Source organism: Telopea speciosissima, chromosome 9 (assembly GCF_018873765.1).
Source record: "Telopea speciosissima isolate NSW1024214 ecotype Mountain lineage chromosome 9, Tspe_v1, whole genome shotgun sequence".
NCBI lineage: Eukaryota > Viridiplantae > Streptophyta > Magnoliopsida > Proteales > Proteaceae > Telopea > Telopea speciosissima.
This window is the reverse complement of record NC_057924.1, coordinates 19295792-19320800: the sequence shown is the minus strand read 5'-3', so window position 1 is coordinate 19320800 and position 25009 is coordinate 19295792. Positions and strand designations below refer to the sequence as shown.

The following is a 25009-nucleotide window of genomic DNA, read 5'->3' as shown; positions in this document are numbered from 1 at the left end:
GTTTTTGGGCAAGGGGTAAGGTGGTCATTTCTACCCCATATGAGGAATTGAAGAAATTGGAGGGGATAACGATCAGCTGGGAGAACCCTCTCCCTGTTTTTTTTTAGTTTTTAAATTGACTCACGAGTCAGACAACTGGAACAAGTGTAGGAGGCTCTCCCGTCGTTCTATTATCGGGGGAATGATTCTCTACCCACTTATTTTTACTTGCTGCTGACTCTTGGATTTCTATTTGAAAAGATGGAGGTATGACCGGCAAATAATGGTTCGACCGGCCTGATCCAACCACCAAACCACAAAAACCAGGGTTGTTTATTTCCAGCTTCAGCTCGGGTGCATCGAGCTAAAGTGCTGAACCCAACCCATTATATTCCGCCATGACCAAGCTGAACAAAAAAAACAGACTTTTCCCAGACCAGACTGTCTTTGGCGGCTCGACCAGATCGGTGACTTAAGCTTGGTCCGGTTCAAGGTAAATAATGAAGAAGCCCGTACACAAGGAAGTTACAAACTTTCCATAAAAAACGGTACTGGAGAGGTGTCAAGTTAATTAGAAACTTTTTCTTTAGTATAATTCCTTGACCGCTTTTTGCCCGCGTACATATTGCTTTTCTTTCTTTTGGGGTCTTTGCATGGAGGGAGAGACGAACTGTAGAAAAGCAAATCCATAAATCCCAATCTCTTTGTTTCGTTCCCCTGCACTGATCGAAATCTTCTACTTCTGAAACCTAAACGGAAACAGAAATCTAAGAAACGTTCAGGTGAGCACTTCATCGGATCGTTTGTTTTTTTGTCTCTCTTTATTTTCTGCAATATATTGGTATCAGTTTCTATATTGATTGTAAATTTTCTTGCGTTGCTGTATTTTCGTTGTAATCCGCCCTAAAATTTAGGGATTCTATATGGAGAAAATAGTATTATAGTTAAATTTGCGGTTTTGATTTCGTGTTGTCTTTCGGTTTCGTGATTCATCGATTATTTCTTGAACACTTGTTCTACTCTGGCGAATTTTATGTTATTTCTGGTCTTTCTGGAGTGAGGTTGAGGTAGTGTTGCTTTTGTTTCGTGGATAGGGATTCGGTGAAGAATTTGGTTTTCAATGGGGAAAGGTTCGAAGAGTGTTTGCAAGTCTGCATCCCACCAGCTCTTCAAGGATAAAGCGAAGAACCGGGTGGATAATCTCCAGGGTATGTTTACGGATCTACAATTCGCTAGGAAAGAAAGCCGTACGAGCGATGCTGTTGTTCTGGAGGAGCAAGTGCATCAGATGCTGAGCGAATGGAAAGCTGAACTCAACGAGTCTTCTCCTGCATCCTCTTTGATTGTCCGAGTTTTCTACTCTTAATTCCACTTATTCATTCTTTTGATCTTTTCTCTTTCTCAGACATCCATCTCCATCGCTCTCTCTCTCTCTCTCTCTGATACAATAGGAATGTTTATTGTGCAGGGTGGTGGTACTGTTTCTTTCTCTTCAGATATTTTCCGTATGTTGCAGCGTTTTGAGGAGGAAGATGATGCAACCAGTGCATTGGCAGAGCCCGCTAAGCCTGAGCCTAATGATCAAACCATTCAGGCGGGAGATAATACCGCATTCCAGGAGGTAATTTTCTGTCAATCTTTTTTAGGTTAAATTCGTTGTGATTGCTGTGCAACTTCTATTTTGTAATGCTTTCCGAAGGTTGTAGGACTTGAGAAATGAAAAAAGGGTGATACTTTCAGTAAGAGGATCTGAAATATGAGATCAAGGCTGGATTTCTATGGTTAAAATTACACATTGATCTGTCCAAGTCTTAATGGCTCCAAGCTGCCTGTGAGCTTTCTTGTATAGTAGATTGTACCTGCAACTGCAAGAAGTATATGCAGTTGGTTCTTATTGTTCGTAGCTAGTTTCTAATCAAAGAAGGAATGTTGTTTAAAGTAATCAAACTGTTCTTAAATAATATCTTAGCTAAGTTATTCTTTTGATAGATTAACAGAACAATAACAGCAAACTATAACAACGATGATGATGTTTGTGATGAATACATATTCATGTATAATGATTAAACCCCGTTTTTCACTCATCTCTGCTTCCCTTGTAAGGATGGGCCTTGGTGCAACGATAAGGTTGTTCCATTGTGACCTAGTGTTCGTGGGTTCAAGTTGGGAAACAGCCTCTCCGTAAAACGGGAGTAAAGGCTGCGTAAATTATGACCCTCCACAGACCCCGCAACGGTGGGAGCCTCATGCACTGGGTATGCCTTTTTTTAGGGCTTTTTACTATCACTCCCATTTACTTAGCTTCTATTTATTGATACTCCCCTGCTTTAACTTTTGTTTCTGATTCCCCCCAAACAGTGAACTCTTACCTCTCCTTTCTGTGGTGCTTGTAAAATGGCCAAATTACTCCTCTTAACCTATTCTCCTCATCTCTCCTTCCGTTCTCATCTATTTTATATTATTTTTTATTTGCAAATCTTTTACCCTTTTAATAATTATTTTTTATTCAATCCGCCCTTTTTCATTTTTTTTATTCAAACACCTCCTTCTTCTTCTTTGAACACGAAAAGGTATCCCTCGCCACCCCCTTTCCTCCTTGCCCAACCCTCACTCACCCTCACCCTTCCATGGCTGCCTGATGTAGATCAAAACATGAAGAAGAAGAAGAGGCCAAAACACTGTTCACGTGAACAGTGTCACAGCCCCTTGGTTTAGCTTGGTGAGAATATTCCTAGAAGAATTGTGGGGCAGATCAGTCTTTAATTATTAGTAACTTCAAGTTTTAAGTTAAGGGTATAAATTTCAATTTTCAATTGACAAATTTTGAATTGCAAGTGCTGGCCGAATGGCATCTTTGGTGGGGACCACATGAAGATTTCGACTGCACCTTATGGAGACTGAAGATTTTATTTTGCTGCTATTTTCTTTCAGTCCTAGTTATTTAAAGTAGTTTCTGTTTTCATGTTACTAGCCTATTATGCTAAGTTTCTATTTTCTTTTAACTAGAGGTGCAAGCATAGCCCTCTATATATTTGTAATGGCTTTTAGAAGCCCACCACGATTTTATGAGTTGAAGGAAAAGTTTGCTTTGAATGCAAAGATTCTCTTGTCCCTTATGAGTGACAATGACATGAAGGGCCATTAGGAGCCTGGCTGAGAGAGCCAAATTCACCTATCTCCCCCTACCTTCTAATTCTCTTCTTCCCCATTCTCTCCATCCCTGTTAGTACCTGCTGCTGCCTGTGACTGTTGCTGCTACTGAAGATCACCATCCAAACCTCAACTGTCGCTGCTGCAGCTGATTGATCCTTTGATTGAAGCTGTTGCTGCACCTCTGCAAATCCCTTTGGCTGCAAGTTACTAAATCCATACCTTCCCCAATCCTTCACCAACCCTGCTGGGTTTTGAAACACAACATCCCCCTTCTATTCCCTCCACTCGACCTCCTATTTCACCCCACTCCACAGGCTGAAACCTTCCATATCCACTAACCTTCTATTTTCATTCTCCCTCCTCCATCTCCACTTCTGGCCATCAAGATTGGCTCAAACTTACAGACAAAGCTCCTACAATCAATGTCTACACTCAGTTGCTATTGGAGCCCAATATCAGCTCTGTTTTGAAGGTTTTCCATAACCTTCTAATTTGGTGTTTCTCTTATATCTCAACATCCAACCATCACAATTGGATGAGATTTGGAGCCAAGGATCCTCTTACCAACCTCTACACTTGATCCTAGTTTGATCACCATCACATGGCTGGTTTGGCTGGAAACCCTAAGTTTCTAATTCTGAGTTTATTCCAATTTTTGAATTTTGTGGGTTTTTGGGACTAGTAACCTAGTCTTACATTACTGCCTCAGCCAAGCAATCGGAATGTTAGACACTCTATATCCCATTCACTATCCCATTTGTGTAGCAGACTAGAAATGAGAAGCGAGACAAATCAGAAAGAGAAAGCGACAAAGGTGGAGCAGACAGCTGCTCCTGCCATGGAGAGTGCAGTCGTGACGGCCTTGCGTTTGGTGATGCTCCGAGTCCAAGAAGCTGCCGAGAGATCACCGCAGATCAGAATGGTGGCCGTCAGCAAGACCAAGCCTGTTTCTTTCATCTGCCAAGTCTATGACGCCGCTGCTTCGGAGAACCTACGTCCAAGAGCTCGTCGAAAAAGCACCTCAGCTTCGGATCTTAGGTTTGCTGTTCCTCAATTCCCGGCGGAAAGGGGGGGGGGGTGGGTGGGTTGGGGCAGGGTTTCCGGAATCTTGAGAGAAGGTGATAACAATTGGAGATATGGAAGCTATACTAAAAAAACCCATCATTCACTGGTTTCAGTTGATTGCATGAACTATCTTTTTAACGGGTGGATGATTTGAGTTCCCCTACTTGAAATAAATATAACTTAAATAATCATGGGAGGCTTGTTAGTTTGTGCAGCATTAGTTAGATATGGGAATATCTTAACATGGATTCTAATCATTACTTCCTAATAACTTCTATCTTTATCTTGCAGAGATGGGGTTTGGTGTGGGAAGGCCTGTATGCCATGGTAGACTTGCAAATCAAAGTTTGATGGCGGAGAAAGCCCATGGGAGACCTGCAAATTGAAGTTTGATGACGGAAAAAGAAAGAAGAAGTAGAAGAAGAACGTGGGTCCGACTTAATAAAACAGAAATAAATAACAATGGCAGTTTAAGAGTTAAATAAAAAATAAAAAAAGGAACAAACGGTTAACATGGAAAAGGAGGGGTAATTTAGGTATTTTAAGGTATCTGGGGAGAAGGAGAGGTAGAAGCTTATTTGTGTGAGGGAATCAGAAAAGAAAGTTTGAGTAAATATACGGTAAGTATAGGGTAGTGATAGAGATTCTCTTTTTTTACTTGTAAGGGATTATATGATGGGTCCTGAGGCTTTGTGACAGAAGGTGGTTGTCACCTTTGTTCTACTAGTAGTAACATGTGGTGGTCATCGTAATTATTTATAATAGTTAACTTGGTCTAGTCAAACCGCTTTCAGTCATTATATTAGATAGACGACAATCTTTTCTGACTTGTTCATCCAGAAGGTGTGGTAGGTTGGGACGCTTGAGATTTGTTACAGCCTTACAGGGTATGGATGTCACTTTTGTTACTGTTCTCCATGTGCAAGTCCCCAGAACTTGTAGCAAGTGACAGAAAGATGACTGGGAGTACCTATTGGCTGAGAGTCAGCTCAATATACCTGTCAGAACCCTCATTATTGACACCTTTGCTCATCAGGATTGATAGGCTTTACCATTCTGTAAAGTTGAGATTTTAGATTTTGTTAAATTTTTATTGAGATCTTTTCCTTCATTCTTAAATCTACCTTGCAAGTCTCATTCTACTGAATAAATCTAAGTTATATTCCTACACATACCAGAAAGGGACATTTATAATGTTTATTACTTGCCAACAAAACTCAGTTTTATTTCATGAAGTGTTGTAGAAAACCCAAAAAGGATAATCAGCATCTTTCATGGGGCTGAAATCAGACCTTTTTGGGCAGCAGTGGCTCACCACATGGGGCACCTGGCATAAGAGGGAGAGTGTCTTTTTCTGTTTTCTTCTCTTCCCTTCCCCCCCCCCCCCTCTTTCCTTATCTGTTAGCTTGCTTATTCAGTCCTCTTTTGTGCTTGAACGGCAGTTGTCTTTCTATTTATGAATCTTCCTTTCAGTGGCCAGAATCGTGTGATGAAGAAATAGAAACTGGTAGTTTTGTAAATTATGAATTTGGTTGTTTGGATTGCATGACAGTGGTATGACCTAGGTATTAGGATATCCTCTCCCCAGCTTTTTAATTTGTATTCTGAGCTCGAGAGTGGCTACCATTCACAGGATGGGACAATAAAATCCTGGTCTTCTTCCTTCTTCTCATCTGTTTTTTTTGTTTGTACATTCTATATCGATACTCTTCTTTCTTTCATGGATGTTGACAGTTGCAAAGCAGGCTGTTGTTGGGCCCAGATTTTCATAGAACTCATTTAGAATGAACAAAATACAAATTATTGGCATAATAAAATAGAGATGACTTTAGGAAATAGAGTCAAGATTGATAATATCTGAAAAGATTCATTAAGAGAAAGTCAATGAAGTTAAGAATAGATCTGCTAATTATAATCGGTAACAACTAGAAGTCCTAAAATATTGTATTATGCTTTATTTTTCTTGCTTTATGATTTCCCAAACAAGTTAAAGGAATAAAGATTTCTTCATCAGTAGTGTATTCTGATATTGTCCCTGTAAACCATCAGAAACCCACTTGAAAGCTACTTCATCATTGTTTTTTCTGAACTTATTCATGAGTGTAGCATTTCCTAAGGGGCATTGCTTTTTAAACTTTTGGCTCATGGACCGTTTGCTTGCTGACATGGTGATTTTTACACATTTAGATATTATGAGCTACAATTCATCTATCAATTTTCTGCAATTATTATGAAATTCTATTTTATTTCCATGTGTCCAAGTGGCTATTTCAAGTAATTGACTAGATGAGCTTCTCCTTCCACTAAAGCGTGTGATGGAAAATTCTATTGCAAGCTAAATGGACCTCTTCTGTTATTCAAGGATTGAGATCTCGGTTTTGGACCTGGTTTCGGTCAGGCCCGAAACAGAGACGTGTCGGATCTCGTTTTGAGGTTTCAACACTGGGTTTTGAACCTGGGTCTTCTTGGGTTGAACCCAAGGTTGAAACTTGGGTTTCATTTTGGCCAGGCCTGAAACCGAGACAACTCGAAGATTTCTGATGTAGATCGAAGCATGAAGAAGACCACCAAAAAAAAGTTATTGTTCACGTGAACAGTACTTGTGGTACTGTTCACGCGACACTGTTCACACGAACAGTAATTTGAAGCTGAAATAGACTGCTGGCTTAGAAGAGTTGATTTTAGGTTTTATTTTATTATTAGACACTTATTTAGTTTCCTATTTGAGGTGTAATCCTAATTAGGAATCCTAATTAGACTCAGGTTTCTATTTTAAAGGGGATTTTATTCCTAGAAGTTGTCTTAGGTTTTATTATAAATAAGTATGTGGCTGAGCAGAAAAGGGACAGAGATTGAAGAAAAAGAGTTATGGTTGAAGGTGTGAGATGCAGCAACAGTGATACTCTGGATGAGATGCCCTGGGTGAGAGAATGATGGACTGAGATAGCCTGGCTGAGAGAGTTGATCCTATCCCCTCTTCTATATCCCTTTCTTCTTCTTTCCTATACTTTGATGTTCTTCTTCATATTTAAACATAAATAGCTATAAAAAAAAGAGTTTTAGTTATCCCAACTAAATGGGGTTGTTTGAGGTGGTTTGGCCATGTGCAATGGAGGCCTGGGGACGCCCCAGTAAGGATAAGTGATCTGATGCCGATTGAAGGAGCTAAAAGAGCTAGGGGCAATCCTAAAATGACCATAGGTGAGGTTGTGAAGAATGACTTACATAGTCTGGGTCTAGTGCTAAGTATGACCTCAGATAGAGCCTATTGGAGGGCAAGGATCCACATTATCGACACCATGTAACTGAGATTTTCCTGATTTCCTAGGCTATCCTCTTTCCTCTTACTTTCATTTTCTATTACTCACTTTTCTTATCCCATTTCTTTATTTTAACTCTTCATTCCTCTTACTTTCCTTTCCCTTTGTGAGGACCTCAGTTTTCTCTACTTTATTTTGAAAGGATCCATGTAGCCGACCCCATTTAATTGGGATAAGGCTGAGTTGTTGTTGTTGTTGGTCCTGCTGCAATTGATCTTTTCCCTGGTTTGAGGTCGACTTTTGCATTAATTTCAGTCAGTTTCGACCGAGATTTTGTTCATTGCCAATATTCATTTAATTTGGTCAAACAGATGCAATCAGTCAAGTGGTTAGGACCATTGGATTGGCCTTCTTTCTCAGTTCTCAGGTCTTATCATATGCAGAATTTGGAGCACAAGTTTCTTACACAACAAGAACAACATAGCCTTATCCCAACTAAATGGGGTCGGCTACATGGATGCTTGCTGTCCAATCAGTTCTATTTGAAATCATACAAGATACAAGTCCTAAACTATGCATGTCTTTACTCACCAACTCTCCTATGGTTATTTTATGCCTGCCCTTAGCTCTTTTATTTCCTTCAATCCGAATCTAATCACTCTTCTATATTGAGCATCCCAAGGCCTCCGTTGTACATGGCCATGTTACCTCAAACAACTTTCTCGTAGCTTATCATGTATCAAAGCTACTCCCGAATCAGCTCTAATATGGTCATTTCTTACTTTATCCTTCGTAGTTTTGCCACAGATCCATCTCAACATCCTCATTTGCGCTATACTTAATTTATTCATCTGACGCTTCTTAACTGTGCAACATTCCGCACCATACATCATAGCTAGTCGTATGATAGTTTGATAAAATGTTCCTTCAAGCTTTCAAGGAATACGCTGGTCACTTACAAATCTCTCCACTTCATATGTCCTATTTTAATTTTATGAACAATATCATCCTCTATATCATATTCTTTATTTATGATTGAGCCTAGATACCTAAAATAACCACTTTTGTGGAATAATCTCTCATTAATTTTTACCACCTCATTAACTGTCCTAGTGTAACTAAAGTTACACATTATATACTCTGTCTTTGTTCTATTTATCGTTAAACCTTTTGATTCCAAGGTTGATCTCCACAACTCCCTACTTGCCGTAAATCCCTTCTTTTGTCTCCTCCACCAAAACAATATCATCAACAAAACGCATACACCAAGGAACCTCATCTTGAATGTCTTTGGTTATATCATCCATGATAAGTGCAAACAAACAAGGGCTTAAGGCTGATCCTAGATGTAAACCCAATTGTAATTGAGAACTCACTACCTTAACCCCCTCTTCATAGTTCTTACGCTAGTCACCGCACCATACATGTCTTTAATTATGTCTAACATATTTACTTGAAACCCTTCTCTTTTCAAGTATATGCCAGATTAACTCTCAAGGGACTTTGTCGTATGCTTTTTCTAGGTCAATAAAAACCATATGGAGATCCTTCTTGCCCTCTCCAAATCTTTCCATGAGCCTCCTAAGTAAGATAATCGCTTCCATCATGGATCTTCATAGTATAAAACCAAATTGGTTCTCTAAAATAGTAGTTTTTTTTCTCAGGTGGGTTTCATTAACCGTCTCTCATAACTTCATAGTATGACGCATTAGTGTTACGCCTCTACAGTTATTGCAGTTTTGAATATCACCTTTATTTTTGTAAATTGGGACCACTATGCCTCTTCTCCATTCATCTGGCATTTTCCTTGTGCTCATGATCTTATTAAACAACATGGTTAGCCAAGATAAACCACAGATTCTTAAGCTGAAGATACTTCTATTGGGACCCCATTTGAGCCTGGAGCCTTGCCTACTTTCATTTTTCTTAAAGCCTCTTCAACTTTAGACACCTTAATTTTGCATAAATGTCTACAACCTGTGGTGTCTAGATGAGTAATGCAATCTTTTGGGGCACTATTACTCAGAATGACTTCATTTAGTAGGGTGTGGAAATACTCTTTCCATTTCTCCTTGCTGTCCCTATTCCTTACTAGTATAGTTGTCAAGGTGACCCGAGATGGTGGAGGGCTGCCTAAGCGCTTAGGTGACAAGGCGCCCGCCTAGGCGACCAAGCAAGTGTTAATTCCCCCCCCCCCTTCTAACATTAATACATCAGACCTTATATCATTAAAAATTAACATTAAGCCACCTCAAGTCATCAAAAAGACAAAAACCATACATGACACATTAGTATTCAGAAACATCATCAATTAATTAAATTATTAAAACAAATATGTGAATACAAAATTACCAATAGGAATGCCAATGGAGTGGTTGACAAATGTCCTAGTTATCACTTATCACCTGGATGGTTAACTCGTTAAGCAGAGAATAAACCTAATAAACATCTGGCATTTCCAATTCAGTATTGAGAACACATCCTAGTTAATCACTTTTCAGTTGGATGATTAACTCATTAAACAGAGAATCAACCTAATAAACATCTGGCATTTCCGATTCAGTAATGGTATCACATTCATGGAGGGAGCAGAAAAAAAAAATGGAGAAGGAGATGAACAGCGGTGAGGAGGAGTAAACAGTGAGTTATTTTGATTATCAGGGGAAAAAAGGTGAACACTGAAAAGTAGTGAGCACTGAGCAGCAGTATTCAAAAACAAAAAAAAAAAAAACAGAAAGATGAAGAAGCAGAAGCATCGGTAAAAAAAATTAAAGAGAAGAAGCAGCAGCATCAGAAACATCAGTAAAAAAAATTTACAGAGAAGAAGAAGCATCGGTTAAAAAAAATTACAGAGAAGACAAAGTGTCAGGAAAATGGAAACAGAAAAGAAGAACTGAATAAGAGTCACCAGCGGACATCAGTAAAAAAAACAGAGAAAGAAGAAGACTGAGCAGTGGTGAATAAACTCAGAGAAGAAAAAAAAAAGTAGGAAAACATAGAAGGAAAGCTAGAAGAAGAAGTGAACAACATTATTATTATTATACACTTACCTGGCTGGGGCTGGAATAACCAGAGGAAGACTTGCTGAAGGAAAACGCGTCTGAGGAAGGTTGTCGGAGCCAGAATAGAGGGAGAAAGTACCGCTGCCGGTGGTCAAGGGTTCTTGCAAACGTGCACGCAAGAGTTGAGGGTTTGGTTTCGTGGGTTTAGAAAGGGAATTTATAATCTTGATCCCATGCATCTCAGTGCAAAGAGTTATTATACACCAGCCAATGACAAGCAAATAATTAGAATAAAAGCCATTATATAAAAAAGTAAAAAAAGAAAGTTGAAATATAAAAGGCGACCGCCTTGGCCACCGAGCGGGATAAGGCGTCGCCTAGGTGACCAAGGCGGCTTCCTTTCTTGACTCCAATAAGGCACCCTACCGCTTTACCCATGGATTTCTGCCTAAACGCCAAGGCGCCGCCTAGGCGACACCTTGACAACTATGCTTACTAGTACTCTACGATCTTCACTTTTAATGCATCTAACATAGTCGAAATCTCTACTCTTCCTTTCTTTCATTCTAGTTATCTTATAGATAGCTTTTCCCCCTTCCTTTGTGTTTAGATTGTTATAAAGAACTTCATATTTCTTTGCCCTTGCTTTCCCCACAATCTTCTTAGCTTCATTTCTGAAAAATTTATACCTTTTTTAGATCCTCTACCTCCTTAGTCTTTTGCAATGTAACAAGCTTTCTTAGTCTTAATGGCTGCTTGAACCTTATCATCCCACCAAGTCTCCTTAGGGGCATGGCGGTTTCCTTTCGATTCTCCTAGGACCTCGTTGGCAACCTTCTTAATACAAGTTGTCATCTCGTTCCACATCGTATTGGTGTCTCCCTCAAAGTCCCAGTTTCCTTGTTTGACCACTTTATCAATAAATGAATTCGAGGAAGCTCCTTTCAACCTCCACCACCTTATCAGGACAAGTCGGCTCCCCTAACTTACGATTTTGTGTAATGAGGCACATATCAATGACCACCAATCTATGTTGAGTAGTCAGGCTCTCCCCAGGTATAATCGTACAATCCTTACAAAATAATCTATCGGACCTTGGAAGAAATCAATTTGGCTGATATGATTCCCACTTTCGTAGGTAATAAATGCTCTTCTCTCTTTTCAAAGTAAGTGTTCACAATAGATAAATCATAATCCATCGAAAAATCTAAAACTGAGATCCCCTCCTCATTCCTCTCTCCAAAACCATAACCTCTTTGTACGCCTCCATAGCCTCTACGATCTCTCCTCACATGTCCGTTCAGATCACCCCCTATAATAATCTTTTCTCCTTGACTAAAACTTGCGCTAATCGATCCATGTGTTCCCAAAATTGTAACTTACTACTTTCATCCAATCCTTCTTAGGTTGCGGAAGCGCTAATTATATTGGCAACTTCCTTCTCCAACTCAAGCTTAATAGATATAATCCTATCTCCAAATCTTTTAACATCCATCACATCATTTTTAAGATCCTTATCCAATACTATACCTACTCCACTTCTATTATTTAGATCTCTCGTATAACAAAGTTTAAAGTTGTCCAACTCCTTAGCCTTTTTACCCTTCCATCTAGTCTCTTGAATACAGGCAATATTAATCCTTCTTCTCCTCAACACCTATCAGCTCTAGACTCTTACCCGCTAAGGATCCAATGTTCCAAGATGCTAATCTAATACTCTGTTTTTGGACTAGCTTCTTTACCCACACTTGTCCATGGTACTAGAACCCTTGCCTACTTGTCACCGCATTTGGGCGCCGATGCGGCATGTTGCTTACAGAGGATGCCCTTGCATAAGGTTGGTAAAGATATAAAACCTAATTAATAGCTTAATACACTCATTAAATACAAAAGGAGATTGGCTGAATATATTACGGTGCTGGCTGCCTACCTGGCATACAATATATATGTATATTTTGTGTGTAGGGAGAGGGCCCTTTTGGAATCTTTCAGAAGTGGGAAGGGCATTTTTGACATATCATCCCCTCACATGAACAGTGATATGTGAGAGGGGTGTGCTATTTCATTTTTGAGCTGGCATTGTCCAGAATTTTTATAATAATAATAATAATAATAATAAAAGAGCAAACTGTTAATCCATATTATAGTCTACCTCAACGCTTAAAATAGAAAGTATGACAGGATACATTAACGACAGGGAGCACAAGTTTCTTAGTTCTTTAATAATAAGAATAAAATAGCCAACAACAATGAAGTGCTGTTTTTCAATTGTTGATTACTTAAAAACAAAATTGAAGTTCTTCCAGTTTTATTTATAGTTCTTTAGGGTTGATATTTTGGATGTTTACTTATTTGCAGCTGCATTATCTGTTAAAGATGGATCTGTAACATGATCTGTGTAATTGGTTTTGCTTGCAGGATTATTTCACAAATCAAGGACCAGAAGAACATGGGTTTCAGGGGGTTGATCAGTGCAAAGGCCATGCGTCGGGAGTGTATAATACATCAATGAATAACTTGGAAGTGACAACTCACCTAGACTATCAACAGTTTGATTTGCATCAAGAGTTTGACCCTGATCTTTTCATTGGATTAAATTGTACTGGTCAGTGTGGAGAGGATGATGTTTCCCAAATTTCTGGCTTTCTTCCGAGTATCTGCCCACCACCTTCTGCCTTCTTAGGACCAAAATGTGCACTCTGGGATTGCCCCAGACCTGCAAAGGGGTCAGATTGGTTTCAAGACTACTGCAGCAGCTTTCATGCAACCCTTGCATTGAATGAAGGTCCTCCAGGTATGACTCCAGTTCTGCGACCATTTGGTATTGAGCTAAAGGATGGTCCCCTTTTTGCTGCTCTTAGTGCAAAAACACAAGGAAAGAATGTGGGTATTCCAGAGTGTGAGGGTGCTGCAACTACGAAGTCTCCATGGAATGCTACTGGTAAGCTTTGTTGTGCCCTTATTGTATTCTTCTGCTTGCACATTTACTCATTATGGTCTTGCATCTCTGATTAACATATTGTTGAACTGCTGAGTGTGGACAGAAGAGAGGGAATTTTGGTCTAACTAATCACTCTTTTTATAATGCAGAGCTATTTGATCTTTTCGTGCTTGAGGGTGAAACAATTAGGGAGTGGCTCTTTTTTGATAAACCTCGAAGAGCATTTGAGAGTGGTAACAGAAAGCAGCGGTCATTGCCTGATTATAGTGGACGTGGTTGGCATGAGTCAAGGAAGCAGGTGATGAAGGAACATGGGGGTCTTAAGAGGTCTTACTACATGGACCCACAACCACTGAACAATTTCGAGTGGCACCTGTATGAATATGAGATCAACAACTGTGATGCTTGTGCATTGTATAGGTTAGAACTCAAGCTTGTTGATGGAAAGAAAACCCCCAAAGGAAAAGTAACAACCGATTCACTTGCTGATCTGCAGAAGCAGATGGGAAGGCTGACAGCTGAGTTCCCTGTGGATAATAAACGTTCTGTTAAAGGTAGGGGAAAAGTTAATTTGAAGACTGACGTTGCGAATGTTGCTTCTGCTCCAGACCAGATTGCTCCTACAAATGAAACATTTGGTTATTGTGTGAATGCTCCATATAGTAGTTATCTTGTTGAGAATTTGAGCGACTACTATGGTACATAAGGAAGGAAAGTTTGCTGCATGCGGAAGCAAAAGGCATTGTGAAAGTAAGATTTTAATATATGATGCTTTTCACTGTAGATAGTGGAATTTTTGCAATTTCTCTGTAGATCATCAGTCTTCAGTTTCTGGTCAATAATATTCAACCAGTCACAATTTTTTGTCACAAGGCAATATTGTGCATAGTTTGTTATCCTCTGGGAGTGTTATGTTAGTAACCTGGATGCTGTAGCATCCTCTGACCGCTGAGAGATGATTAACTTACAGCAGAACTGGTTGTATTTAGGTGGTGCATTTTGCTAAATATGTGGTCCGAGGGTGAATGATGCTGATGGAATGGTCTAAAGAACTGTTTGGGATGAAGATGCAAATACAGCTTTAGTTCAATCCTTGCATTGCATGGGTTTAGCACCTATCATATGTCCATAAGTAGTTTTGGCTCTGCTTCAGAAGGTATTAGCTGAAGATTTTAGTGCTGTTGATTATTAACTTTTAACTTTAACTGACAGTTTATTTAGTTACAAGTACATGTGTTAAATTGCTTTCTTAGCTCATTATTGTTCAAAAACAAATGGTCTCTCTGTATTATTGCTCGACAATTGTCTATTTATATTATTGTTACAGAATGGCTTAAACATAGCACATTCACTTCGTACAGAAGGTGGGAACTGGGAAGGATTCTGCTTTACTAATGGAATCTGTTCCGTATGCTTAATTTTGCTCTCATTTCCTTCTTGTTTTCTTTGTTTTGCAAGATATTATGGATTAGGGTGTATGATGTGTCGCAGCTTATTCCACTTTTTGTATCAAGACTGCTGTATTTTATGAACTGTTAATATTAAGTGTTTACACACCCACCCACCCCCAAAAAAAAAAAAAAAAAAACAAAGAATAGATTTTTCACAGCAAAGGGCAGCTCAGGTTCTCGTATGAGAAGTATAACCATTCTTGTACGGCTAAGACCATACGAGAATGGTTCTGATACGAGATCTTGATTCAGCCTCATTCAACCGTCACATGTATAAAATAGGCAAAGCTTTAACTAATTGTCCCACAATGGTTCTTCTTCAAAAGGCACGCACTGGTCCTCTGGATCGTATTACATTTTTCAAATTGAGGAGACTGCATACTTTCAGAACACGAGAAGGATCTGAATTTCTTCAATGGCGAAGGTATTTGCGCTTAGAATTAAAGAAGTAATATATATGAGGTAAAAGAATGAGAATGTTGATTGATGATTAATGGATGTTTCTTCTGTTTATTTTTTTTAACTTTATTTTATTTTATTTTCATCAAAAAAAAAATAAAATTCTGAATTGCTTCAGTGGCAAAGTAAGATCCCTTACAAATTACAATTAAAGAAGTAATATATGGAGTACAATTGTTAGCCAGTTTTCCCCTTTTAATCATTCTACTGTTTGCTTTTATTTTAGTTTGAGTAGAAATTCCCATAAATAACGTAGCGCTTCTCTCTGTTTTTTTTTTAGGGGGGTTAAGATGGTGCTTCTGTTTATTTAAATAAAAAGCATGACAGGACAACTTGGTATTTTGTCAAACGAATATTTTTTAGGAAAATTGTAAGATTACTCAAATTTTAGTGCTTCTCTCTTTTTATTTAAATAAAAAGCATGACAGAATAACAACTTCGTATTTTGTCAAACGAATATTTTTTAGGGAAATTGATTACTCACATTCCAGTTTCACTTTATAAAATTACTCATCCAATCTTTCTTCTAATTAAATTACTCAATAAGTTTGAGTATTACAAAAGGAGAAAGTTCTCTGTGGGGGTAGTATACCCCCGTGATAGGACCATTATCACCTCCAATTCTAACACCCTCCAATTCCCTTCCAATTCCTCACATGGGAACTGAAATGACCACTTACCCACTGCCTGGACACACTTCCCAAAGCAGTGGGTAAGTGGTCATTTCACTCCCATGTGAGGGATTGGAGGGAATTGAAGGGTGTCAGAATTGGAAGAGATAAAAATTCGATACCCCCTGCCCCAAGACACATGGGCAAATTGATCGTCTACCCCCCATGAAAGACGGTAATGACTGCCTTGTTGAAGCCGTTGAGTGTGCTTCTATTGAGTAGCGGCCACACTCCTCCACAGAACTCTTGCCTATTAAAAAATTACCCAAACAGGCCAACATTGTCCAATTTATAGGGATAAAATGATTGCTGAGTTGTGGAAATTTCAATGATGATCTAAGTAGTTCTAGTTGCCTTTGGATATCTATGTCATGAGTCTGGTTCAACGCTCTAATTATCCTCGTTAAATCCAATATGATTCAAGTGTGCAGCAATAATTTTGTTGCTTTGCTTTGGCTCATGGTGACACACTTGCAGATCATCAGTTAGCATAATTTGAACTTGTGTTTGTTTGTGTGTGTGCTTATGTTTTCTCTCTCTGCTTTTCACTTGGGCTTTGTTTGGTTACAAAGAAAACATAAATATTTTTTGAAAAATGAAATATAATTTTAAGGGAAGTCAAATTTGGTGTGTGGGTATTAAGAAACTAAAATTACATTGTAAAATAATTTTCCCTCATATTCGAAACTTCACATATCATTTCTGATTGTAATCAACTAACATAATAAACTCTAGGGAAATGTAATAGCTGGCCAATGAATAGCATCACTATCTCCCAATAAGGATGTAACTGGATAGTAAAAAATCTGAATCCGATTTGCCTTCGTATTAATCTAGGGGAATACATATTCAAAAAATCTATTTACAAAAACTATTCAAAATAGATTATAAAATATGATTATATAATAGGTTTATAAATAATTATTTATAATTCTAAAATATATATATGATGATCAGTTCACAACATATTACATGTAATAAACAAGAAATAAAATGAAAGAAAAAGATTCATGAGGACATCTATGTTATTTCAAATAGGACCCTACAATATCAACCCTAGTAGGTAGTGGCTCAGTCCTTCAACATCAACTCTAGTCAAGTTTTCATTTTCTCCATTTCTCCTACAAACAACTGAGGATGGAAATAGATAGTTGAAAATCCTTATCCGATTCATGTTCGTATTTGTTTAGGAGAATCCGTGTTCAAAAACTGGTTTTTGAAAAATATCCAAATCCGTTTGGAAGCTGGAGTAGTGAGAAATTGAGGTTTGGGTTGGTTTCTGGTGGGGGTGAGGAGAATGGGTGGACGTGAAGAGTTTTATAGTTTGCCGTTTATAGAGCTTTGGATATGGAAGGTGATGAAGAAATTGTCTGTGGGTTAGTTCTGAACATCTTAGCTTCTTTACAATGACTTGTATCTCTAATATGTATGATCTACAACACAATAGGTGTTTGTTGGAATTAATCACATAGAGATAAGTAGAGAAGGACTTTTAGAGTGAAAGGAAGCAAAAGTGGTGAGATTGAGAATTTGTGACTTGTCACTCGTCAAAGCTTGCTTTTGTTTTGGTGCGACTGTCGCAGGCACTAGGGTTTCAAGAATCGGAATCGGTTCCTCAAGATCCCAATTTTATAAGTGATCACAGAATGTTCAAGAGCCTCTACAACTCCTGTAGTCGATCGATCATCTTGCTTTCCCTCTCCCGCTTTGAAAGCTGTCTGGAGGACAAAACACAATGATAGGGGAGCGGCTCTATGAGTGGGAATCAAAGTTTTGAGCCCTGCGGGCTCCCTCTAAATCTTTGATACTGTTCTTGGGGAAAAAGGAGCACCTCAAACAAGGAAGGAGAGGCCACAATTAAAGAGCGCATTTTTGCTATGCTACTAATACTTGTATTGGCTCTGCTATTCTGCTCTAGGCCGATCAAAGCACCCCCCCCCCCCCCCATTTTTGTGCCGGTCAATCCGTATCCTATTCTTCTAGTATAGTTTTGTTGGATCAAACATCGGCAGGTGATCCATCCTTTCTCCTATGCAGTAAAGTAAATCTATGAGCATCGTTACACTAACGCACGCGCTATAGTTTTTCAGCTTGTTCTGACATGTTAGGAGCCCAAATACTTGTTTTACGGGCGGCTTGATTCTTTGTGGTCGTAAACCACCCTCCTAGCGTGTCTGACCTATTGTTAGCTTTGTTAAAGCAGTACTCCTAGGTTAAGGACAAGTGGCATACTAATGTGAGTGACTTGCGAAAAAAACTACATAATAAGTATCTTTTCTCTGGCACGCTTCTTAGTAACAGCTGAAGCATCTATGAGAGAGTGTTTGAAAAAAGGAGTAAGAGCAGTACCCAGTACCCCGACCACTCCCATCATATAAAATGGATTTAAGGTCCAATTATGAAACCTTTGGAAGAAGAAGATGAATCAAAATATAGCTGCCACTTACGTCACTCGACTCGCGTGCAACCCCGCCCCGTTATGTTATGGAAGAATTGAGATTATTGCTAGGTTGGTTATTTAGAGCCAACAATTGGCTGCTAAATTTCGCTTCGGAGGTCACTATGGTGTGGTCGAAAGTCAATATAGACTCCGATCTACCATTCTTTTTCTTTATGGGGACAATATTGGCCAACCAATCTGGACACTTTTCTTCTTTGTATAAATGTAGTAGACTCATAGTGGGCTAATTCCTTAATTGAATAAAATGGGCCCTTTTAACTCAGTAGTAGAGTCATGTAGCTTTCATACGGAATCAGTCATTGCTTCAAATCTGATAAAGGCCAGGTGAACTCAACGTAAAGAAAGTCAGTAAGTGCTTACAATAGTGAAAGGCTGACATCTCTTCGTCAGAAGGCGAACATTAGGTAACCTCGTGAAGTAAGAAGACACGATCAAGTAGGATGAGCAGCTCAAGAATGGCTCTGACATAGAGCAAAGGGACGAGTGAGCTTCCTGCACAATGATAATCTAATCAGATGAGTTAAGAATTAAAACAAACCACAACAAAGGGATAGTCAGAATCTCTCGGGTTTGCTGAATGAATGGGGTTTCAGTTGAACAATCTATGTCCCTTTTGCAATGGATCTTCAGTTGAGTCCAATCATCTATTTCTAACTTGCTATTATTTAAGAACCATCTGGACCGCTCCATCTATTTGTTTTCCATCTTAAATTCTTGTTTGTTGGTCAGCTCTAATCTATGGAAATTCGCCTTTTGGGTCATGTAGGAATCGGGCGATTCCGATCTGAATCAATCGAGTTTGATCTTGATTTCGGCCGATCTATGTTAGGTTTTGAGGATTCATGCTGATTTTCGATCGATGTTGGCTGATTCCAACTGAATTGGAATCATAATTGACTGGACCCTATCTGAATCCCGATTAATAACCTTGTAGGACATGCCCCCTAGCTCCCCAGTCCCCACCCCAATGCCTTTGTTTGTCTCTATTTGGTGTTCTTTCCTTTTTGAAAGGAGAAGTGATTCCATTTAGATGGCACATGTGATTAAACTCTTAAATCTCCATCCTTGGTTAGCCATAAACCTTCGCAGCATAAATATGATAAGAAATTTGAGTACTTCATACAATCATGTTGGGTAATAGTTTTCTACCAATCATTTTGGGATCTTGTGAAATATGATGTTAGGTTTTGTAGATTAGTATCCCTAGAAACTTTGAGCAGCTCATGTGGAAGAATTCCATCCAATAAGTTTATGTAATATTTAATATAAGGTCATTGCCAAAATTCTTGCTAGAAGACTAAGACCTCTTTTGATAGCTTTATATCCTTCTTCCAAGCAGCTTTTGCTCTTGGGATGCAAATTGTAGATAATATCATACTATCTCATGGATTTTTCGAGTATTTAGGCATAAGAAGAAGAAGGTAGGTTTATGGCTATTAAATTAGACATGTGTAAAGCTTCTGACATGATAGAATGGGGTCTTATTAGAGCCAGCTTTGAGTTTTTTGGGTTTGTGTTTAGGTGGTGTGATTTAGTAGGAAATCATTCAGTTTCTTATCTCATCAAGTTGGAAGGAATTTGCTTTGAAAACATTGAGCCATCTAGAGGTATCTGTCAGGGACACTTTAAGTTCTTCATCTTTATCTTGGTTATGGAGACGATGTCTAGGCTTTTTGGCGTTATAGATACCTTAAAATGTTTCAAGGAGTCAGAGTTGCTAAAAATGCACCAGAATTTACTCATCTATTGTTTGCAGATGATACTTTCATATTTTGTCCAGAAAAAAAAAAAATGTTTTAATCATAAAAACAATTTTGGATTTATTTTCTGATTTATCCAGTAAACATATAAACTTTCAGGAAAGAGTTTGCTACCAGGCTTTGTGGCCCCTGCACCAACACAATAGCAAGTGGGAGAACAAATAGGCATCCAAAGGAGGGATAGGATGGTCATTTCACTACCCCATGTGAGAGGGCGTAAGGGGCACTGTCGGCCAGCATTTTTTTTCCCAAACTTTAATAAGATTGAGGTCTTTTTTAGTAAGAATGTTTCTTGTGGAGACCAAAAATACTAGAGTGATTTGTTGAGTGTTAAGATAATGATTGATGTGGCATCTTATTCAGGTGCTAAGTTTTTTCATCCTCGCTCCAAGTTGAAGGGATTGAAATCAATTATTGATAAGCACATAATCGCCTTACCATGTGGAAGGCTACCTTGCTAACTTATGCTGGCAGATATGTGCTACTACAATCAATCCTTTCAACCATCCCTATAGATTAGATGCAGTGTTTCCTATTCCTTGAAAATGTGTCTAGTAAACTTGATTTGATTCATACTAGTTTTTTTTTTGGAGGGTATTATAATAAAAATAAAAGTCATTATATTGTTTGGAAGGAGATCTGTCTATCTAAAAGATTAGGTGGGCTAAGGTTGAGAGATTCCACAACCCAAAACAAAGCCCTATTGGTTAGATTGGCTACTATTGACTAATAATAATGGGCTTTGATCTTCTGTCTTGAAAGGTAAGTGTTATCATTCAAAAACTTTTTTGGATTTGGCTGTTCAGACTAAGAAGGGATCTTGAGGACAGAATAGTAAAGCTAATTAAGATCTTGCCCATTCTTAGGAAAATAGTATATTAGTATTGACAATGGAGACAATACTAATTTTTTGTTGGATCCTTGGATCTCATCTCTTAAAAGTTCATATTTACCTCTCATGTGTCAGATTAATCCCTCTTTTGTCAAAGTTAGTGAGTTCATTATAAATAATTATTGGAATCGTTATCTTATATGCAATCTATTAGTGTTGAATTGTGCTTATGTTATGCAAGAGACATCTTTAGCATCTGACATACGAATCGTTATCCTCTCCTGTTACAGCACGCGGTGCTGTACTGCATCGTGCGGTGCTGCAAAGACCATGTGACACAGCGGACCCCACATAGTGTACATGGCCTCTGCAGCATTCGCACGATGCAGTACAGCACCATCGAGTTACAGCATAAGATAAAAATTCTTTGACATACCACATGATAGTTGGGTCTGTTTTTTATCTACATCTGACAACCTCTCTACCAAGTTGGTGGTTTCTTTTATCATGCAATCATCAAGTATGTTCTCTTTTTCTAGGAATAGAATGCATTTGACTAGATGGTAGAAGTTCTTGTGGACGTTGAAATTTTATCCAAATTTTTAAAAAATAAAATAAAATAAAAAATTCTGTAGATTGTTATCGGATAGAGTACCTCTTAAATTCAAGTTAATTAAATGGGAAGTAGTTGATGACTCTTATGCCTTCTATAAGAAGAAGAAAACTGTGTGCCACCTCTTCTTCTCATGTGAATTCTCCAATTGAGTTTGGATTGGTGGGGACCTTGGTTTGAGGACTGAATTCCTCACTGGGGATTCTATCTTGGAGATTTGTGTATCTCTAATTTTTAATAGCCTTTCAATAATTCAGTTGAAATGGCTCTATAGTGTTTAGGCAATTAAGGGTCTGTATGGCAACCTTCTAAAAAATCGTTTCTGGGGCACAAATGGGACAAATCATGTATGTGTTGTCCGGTCCGTTTTTGGTTTTTTTTTTTTAAACGAACTGGGTAATAGAAATGGTTGTAGCACGGTATTGAGAAAAAACAAAAATAAGCTCCGAAAAAATAGAAACACATACTGAAAGCAAAAATGTGTAGGATATAGACTTGATATTCATGAATCACCACCGCCACCGCCACCACCACCACTACCACCGCCACAAATAGAAGAAATTCTTCTCTTAATTTGCAATCCATACATGTTTCTGTTTTTTTTTTCTAGTGGCAGAAGTAATTTTTTGCCAATTTTACCATACAGTATTTATTGGTATGAAATTACTCCAAAATCACAGAAACACAAAATATTGTTTTTGTCTCAGAAACAATATTAGAAACAGTATTTTCGAACAAAAACGTTTCCATACAGACCCTTACTTGCTATTTTTTTTAGATCCATCGTAATCATATTTCATTCCAACATGAGAAGTCAATCCTTTGGGTGTTATAAAAAATGTCTCTCTAGATCAAGGATCTGTCTCTAAGCCCTTGCAGTCTAGCTTAGTTTATTACAATTCAACGAACTTTGATTCTACTGCTTCCATTAAAATCCCTGACTTACCTATATTGAATCTTCCAATGGTTTGTGTGGTTGCTTCTTTTGCTAACGAGACTTTTAGGCAGGATGAGCATGTTTGATTGTCAATCAAAGACAATTCACTTTTATCGGCTTTGGTTCTGGTTGGACAGGTGATAAGATCGAGGCTGAAGCCAGGAGTCTTGTTGTTACATGCGTCAATTATAGGCTATTATTATTGGGGATAGGTGGGTTACGTGTGTTGATCACTTATTACTTAGTTATGTAGGAGTGGGAGTTGGATCTTATCCAGCCGTGGCGGGAGCTGCATGGTGCAGCACCCCCCTAAGATCGAGCCACGTGTCATCCTCTAAATCCTATGGTCTCAAATCTCCTAAAATAAAAGTGAGAATTTAATCCCTCTTTATTCCTCTCTTTGACGACCCAACCCGATATTTCACTTTTAAATTTAATAAAAACGAAAACATCCATCCCAAAACTCGTCTTCCTCTTCTCTTTCCCTCTTTTGATCGATTTGCCCTAAATTTCAAACCTCACCGGATTCAGCTTCTTGGCACACCATCTCCGGCAACAGCAAGAGGTGGCGAAGATTAGACCAGGTACGCCCGTCCTTCTCTTCTCCTAACCTCCTTTTCGATATGGGTTTTGAACTCAGCAAAATTTCAAAACCTAGAACTCACCTCACCCTTTCGGTTCTTGGCACAGGATTTCGGCGACGACGAGAGGCGGCGAATACAGGAGCAGGTACACTGGTCCTTCTCCTACATTTTCGTTCTCTCTCTTTCTCTGTGTCTCTCATTTTCGTCCTTAAAGGGTTTCTCTATGGATTTTTATTTTACAGCTTTATCTGTTAATATTATGAATATTATGAATATTGGATAGTAAGCATTTACTTGTTTATGATAAACCTCTGTTTATCACAACCACTTTGTTCAGTTAGTTTCTTCTTTTAGCCGGTTTCCAATTTATTTAGATTTTTATTGAATGAGAATGAGAATGAGAATGAAACTGAATTGAGTTTGCTCACGGTGTTGAGTGTTTGTGTGCTTTACTGGTCGGGTTGGTTGACCACTGCTACCCTCTTCTTCTTCCTATCTGTATTCTTTACTATTCCTTCTCTGTTTCAGGCGGCAACAGCATGCCTTCTCCTTGGCTGTTGTTATCTCTCTCCCCCTCTTTTCACCCTGAGATTAGGGTCGAAGGAAATGTAGAAAGAAGAGGATTATTTCATATGAGGAAGCATAAATTAATAAAACGCAAGATAGCCATTTGAATTAACTAACCTGCAAATAGAGTAGAGAAACAACTTTGGGCAGGATTGCAACTGGATCAGTTTTAGAAGAAACATGTGATGTAAAGTCCTGAAAATTAAAAACCAAATGAAAATGATGTATTTGTGTAAAAAGAGCTACAAATTACGGAATCAATATCACAATCCATCATTAATTATGACCATCATAGCAAAAGAATGCATTTCTCACTCCCTCTTTAATGTAATGTCAAGTTTTATTCAGAAAAGAAGAGGATGGAGACACATTGAACCAGCCGTTTCTGTGCTAGAAATTTAACAAAAAAATGGACATTCAGAATAGAAAAAAAGCAACAACTATACATGTTTTTTGAAGCTTAAAAATGCCAAAAAAAAAAAAAAAAAAAAACACAAACAAACAAAGGAATTAACAGATATGACACATATTCCCCCTGTTCATATGCTGTTTTTTTTTCCTGAGATATTCATACTTAAAGGGTTTCTTGTCTATGCTTTTATTTTTTTTCCATGTTTCAGTGGAGTGTTTCCTCTTCCATTCTTAGTATTATGTTGAAAATTATGGTAATTGATTTTTTTTTTTATTTGAAAAACAATGCATTATGGTAACACTGTTGACATGTGAACCATTGTTATATTGCGTACACTAGTTAAAGATGAGTAACGTGAATGTTGAAGATCTTCATAATGATCCTAAGGTGGACATGATTTTTTATACTGAAGAAGAGGCCTATCAGTTTTACAACAATTATGGGAGAAGGATGGGTTTCAGTATTAGGAGACAATATGTACATCGAAGCAAGTCATAACAATTTTTATCGACCAAGATGCTGCAATGGCCAAAGCAATCCAAGAGGTGTTGCCTGAGACATGGCATGGATTGTGTACTTGGCACATTATACAAAATGGAATCAAACATCTAGGTTATTTGATGAGGGATGGTTCAAGGCTTTTAAATGATTTCAAGGTTTGTATATTCCAATACAATAATGAAGAAGAATTTGCAAAGGCATGGGAGAAGTTACGTATTGATTACGAAGTGAGTGATGGTTCATGGTTAGATCGTATCTATGGGCTTAGACATAAATGGGCTAGCTGTTATATGAAGAAAACCTTCACCATAGGTATAAGGAGTATGCAACTGAGTGAAAATTTAAATGGGAGTTTAAAGGA

The 25009-nt window shown here is 38.3% G+C and overlaps 1 protein-coding gene across 1 annotated transcript; it reads left to right on the top strand.

The window, feature by feature from the left end:
• The first annotated feature begins 693 nt into the window (after nucleotides 1-693).
• LOC122640367 (transcription factor VOZ1-like) lies at nucleotides 694-14657 on the top strand. Its single transcript, XM_043833532.1, has 5 exons — nucleotides 694-761; nucleotides 1074-1324; nucleotides 1448-1600; nucleotides 12878-13400; nucleotides 13550-14657. The coding sequence occupies exons 2-5, from the start codon at nucleotides 1100-1102 to the stop codon at nucleotides 14104-14106; spliced, it is 1458 nt and encodes a 485-aa protein (XP_043689467.1). The 5' UTR covers nucleotides 694-761; nucleotides 1074-1099; the 3' UTR covers nucleotides 14107-14657.
• Nucleotides 14658-25009: the final 10352 nt, after the last annotated feature.

What these genes read in the sequence shown, in the direction of transcription:
- LOC122640367 (XM_043833532.1), top strand. Translation starts at nt 1,100, where the DNA reads ATGGGGAAAGGTTCGAAGAGTGTTTGCAAGTCTGCATCCCACCAGCTC. An exon ending in ATAATACCGCATTCCAGGAG is followed by an intron (nt 1,601 to 12,877) that starts GTAATTTTCTGT and finishes TTTTGCTTGCAG; the next exon opens with GATTATTTCACAAATCAAGG. An exon ending in GTCTCCATGGAATGCTACTG is followed by an intron (nt 13,401 to 13,549) that starts GTAAGCTTTGTT and finishes TTTATAATGCAG; the next exon opens with AGCTATTTGATCTTTTCGTG.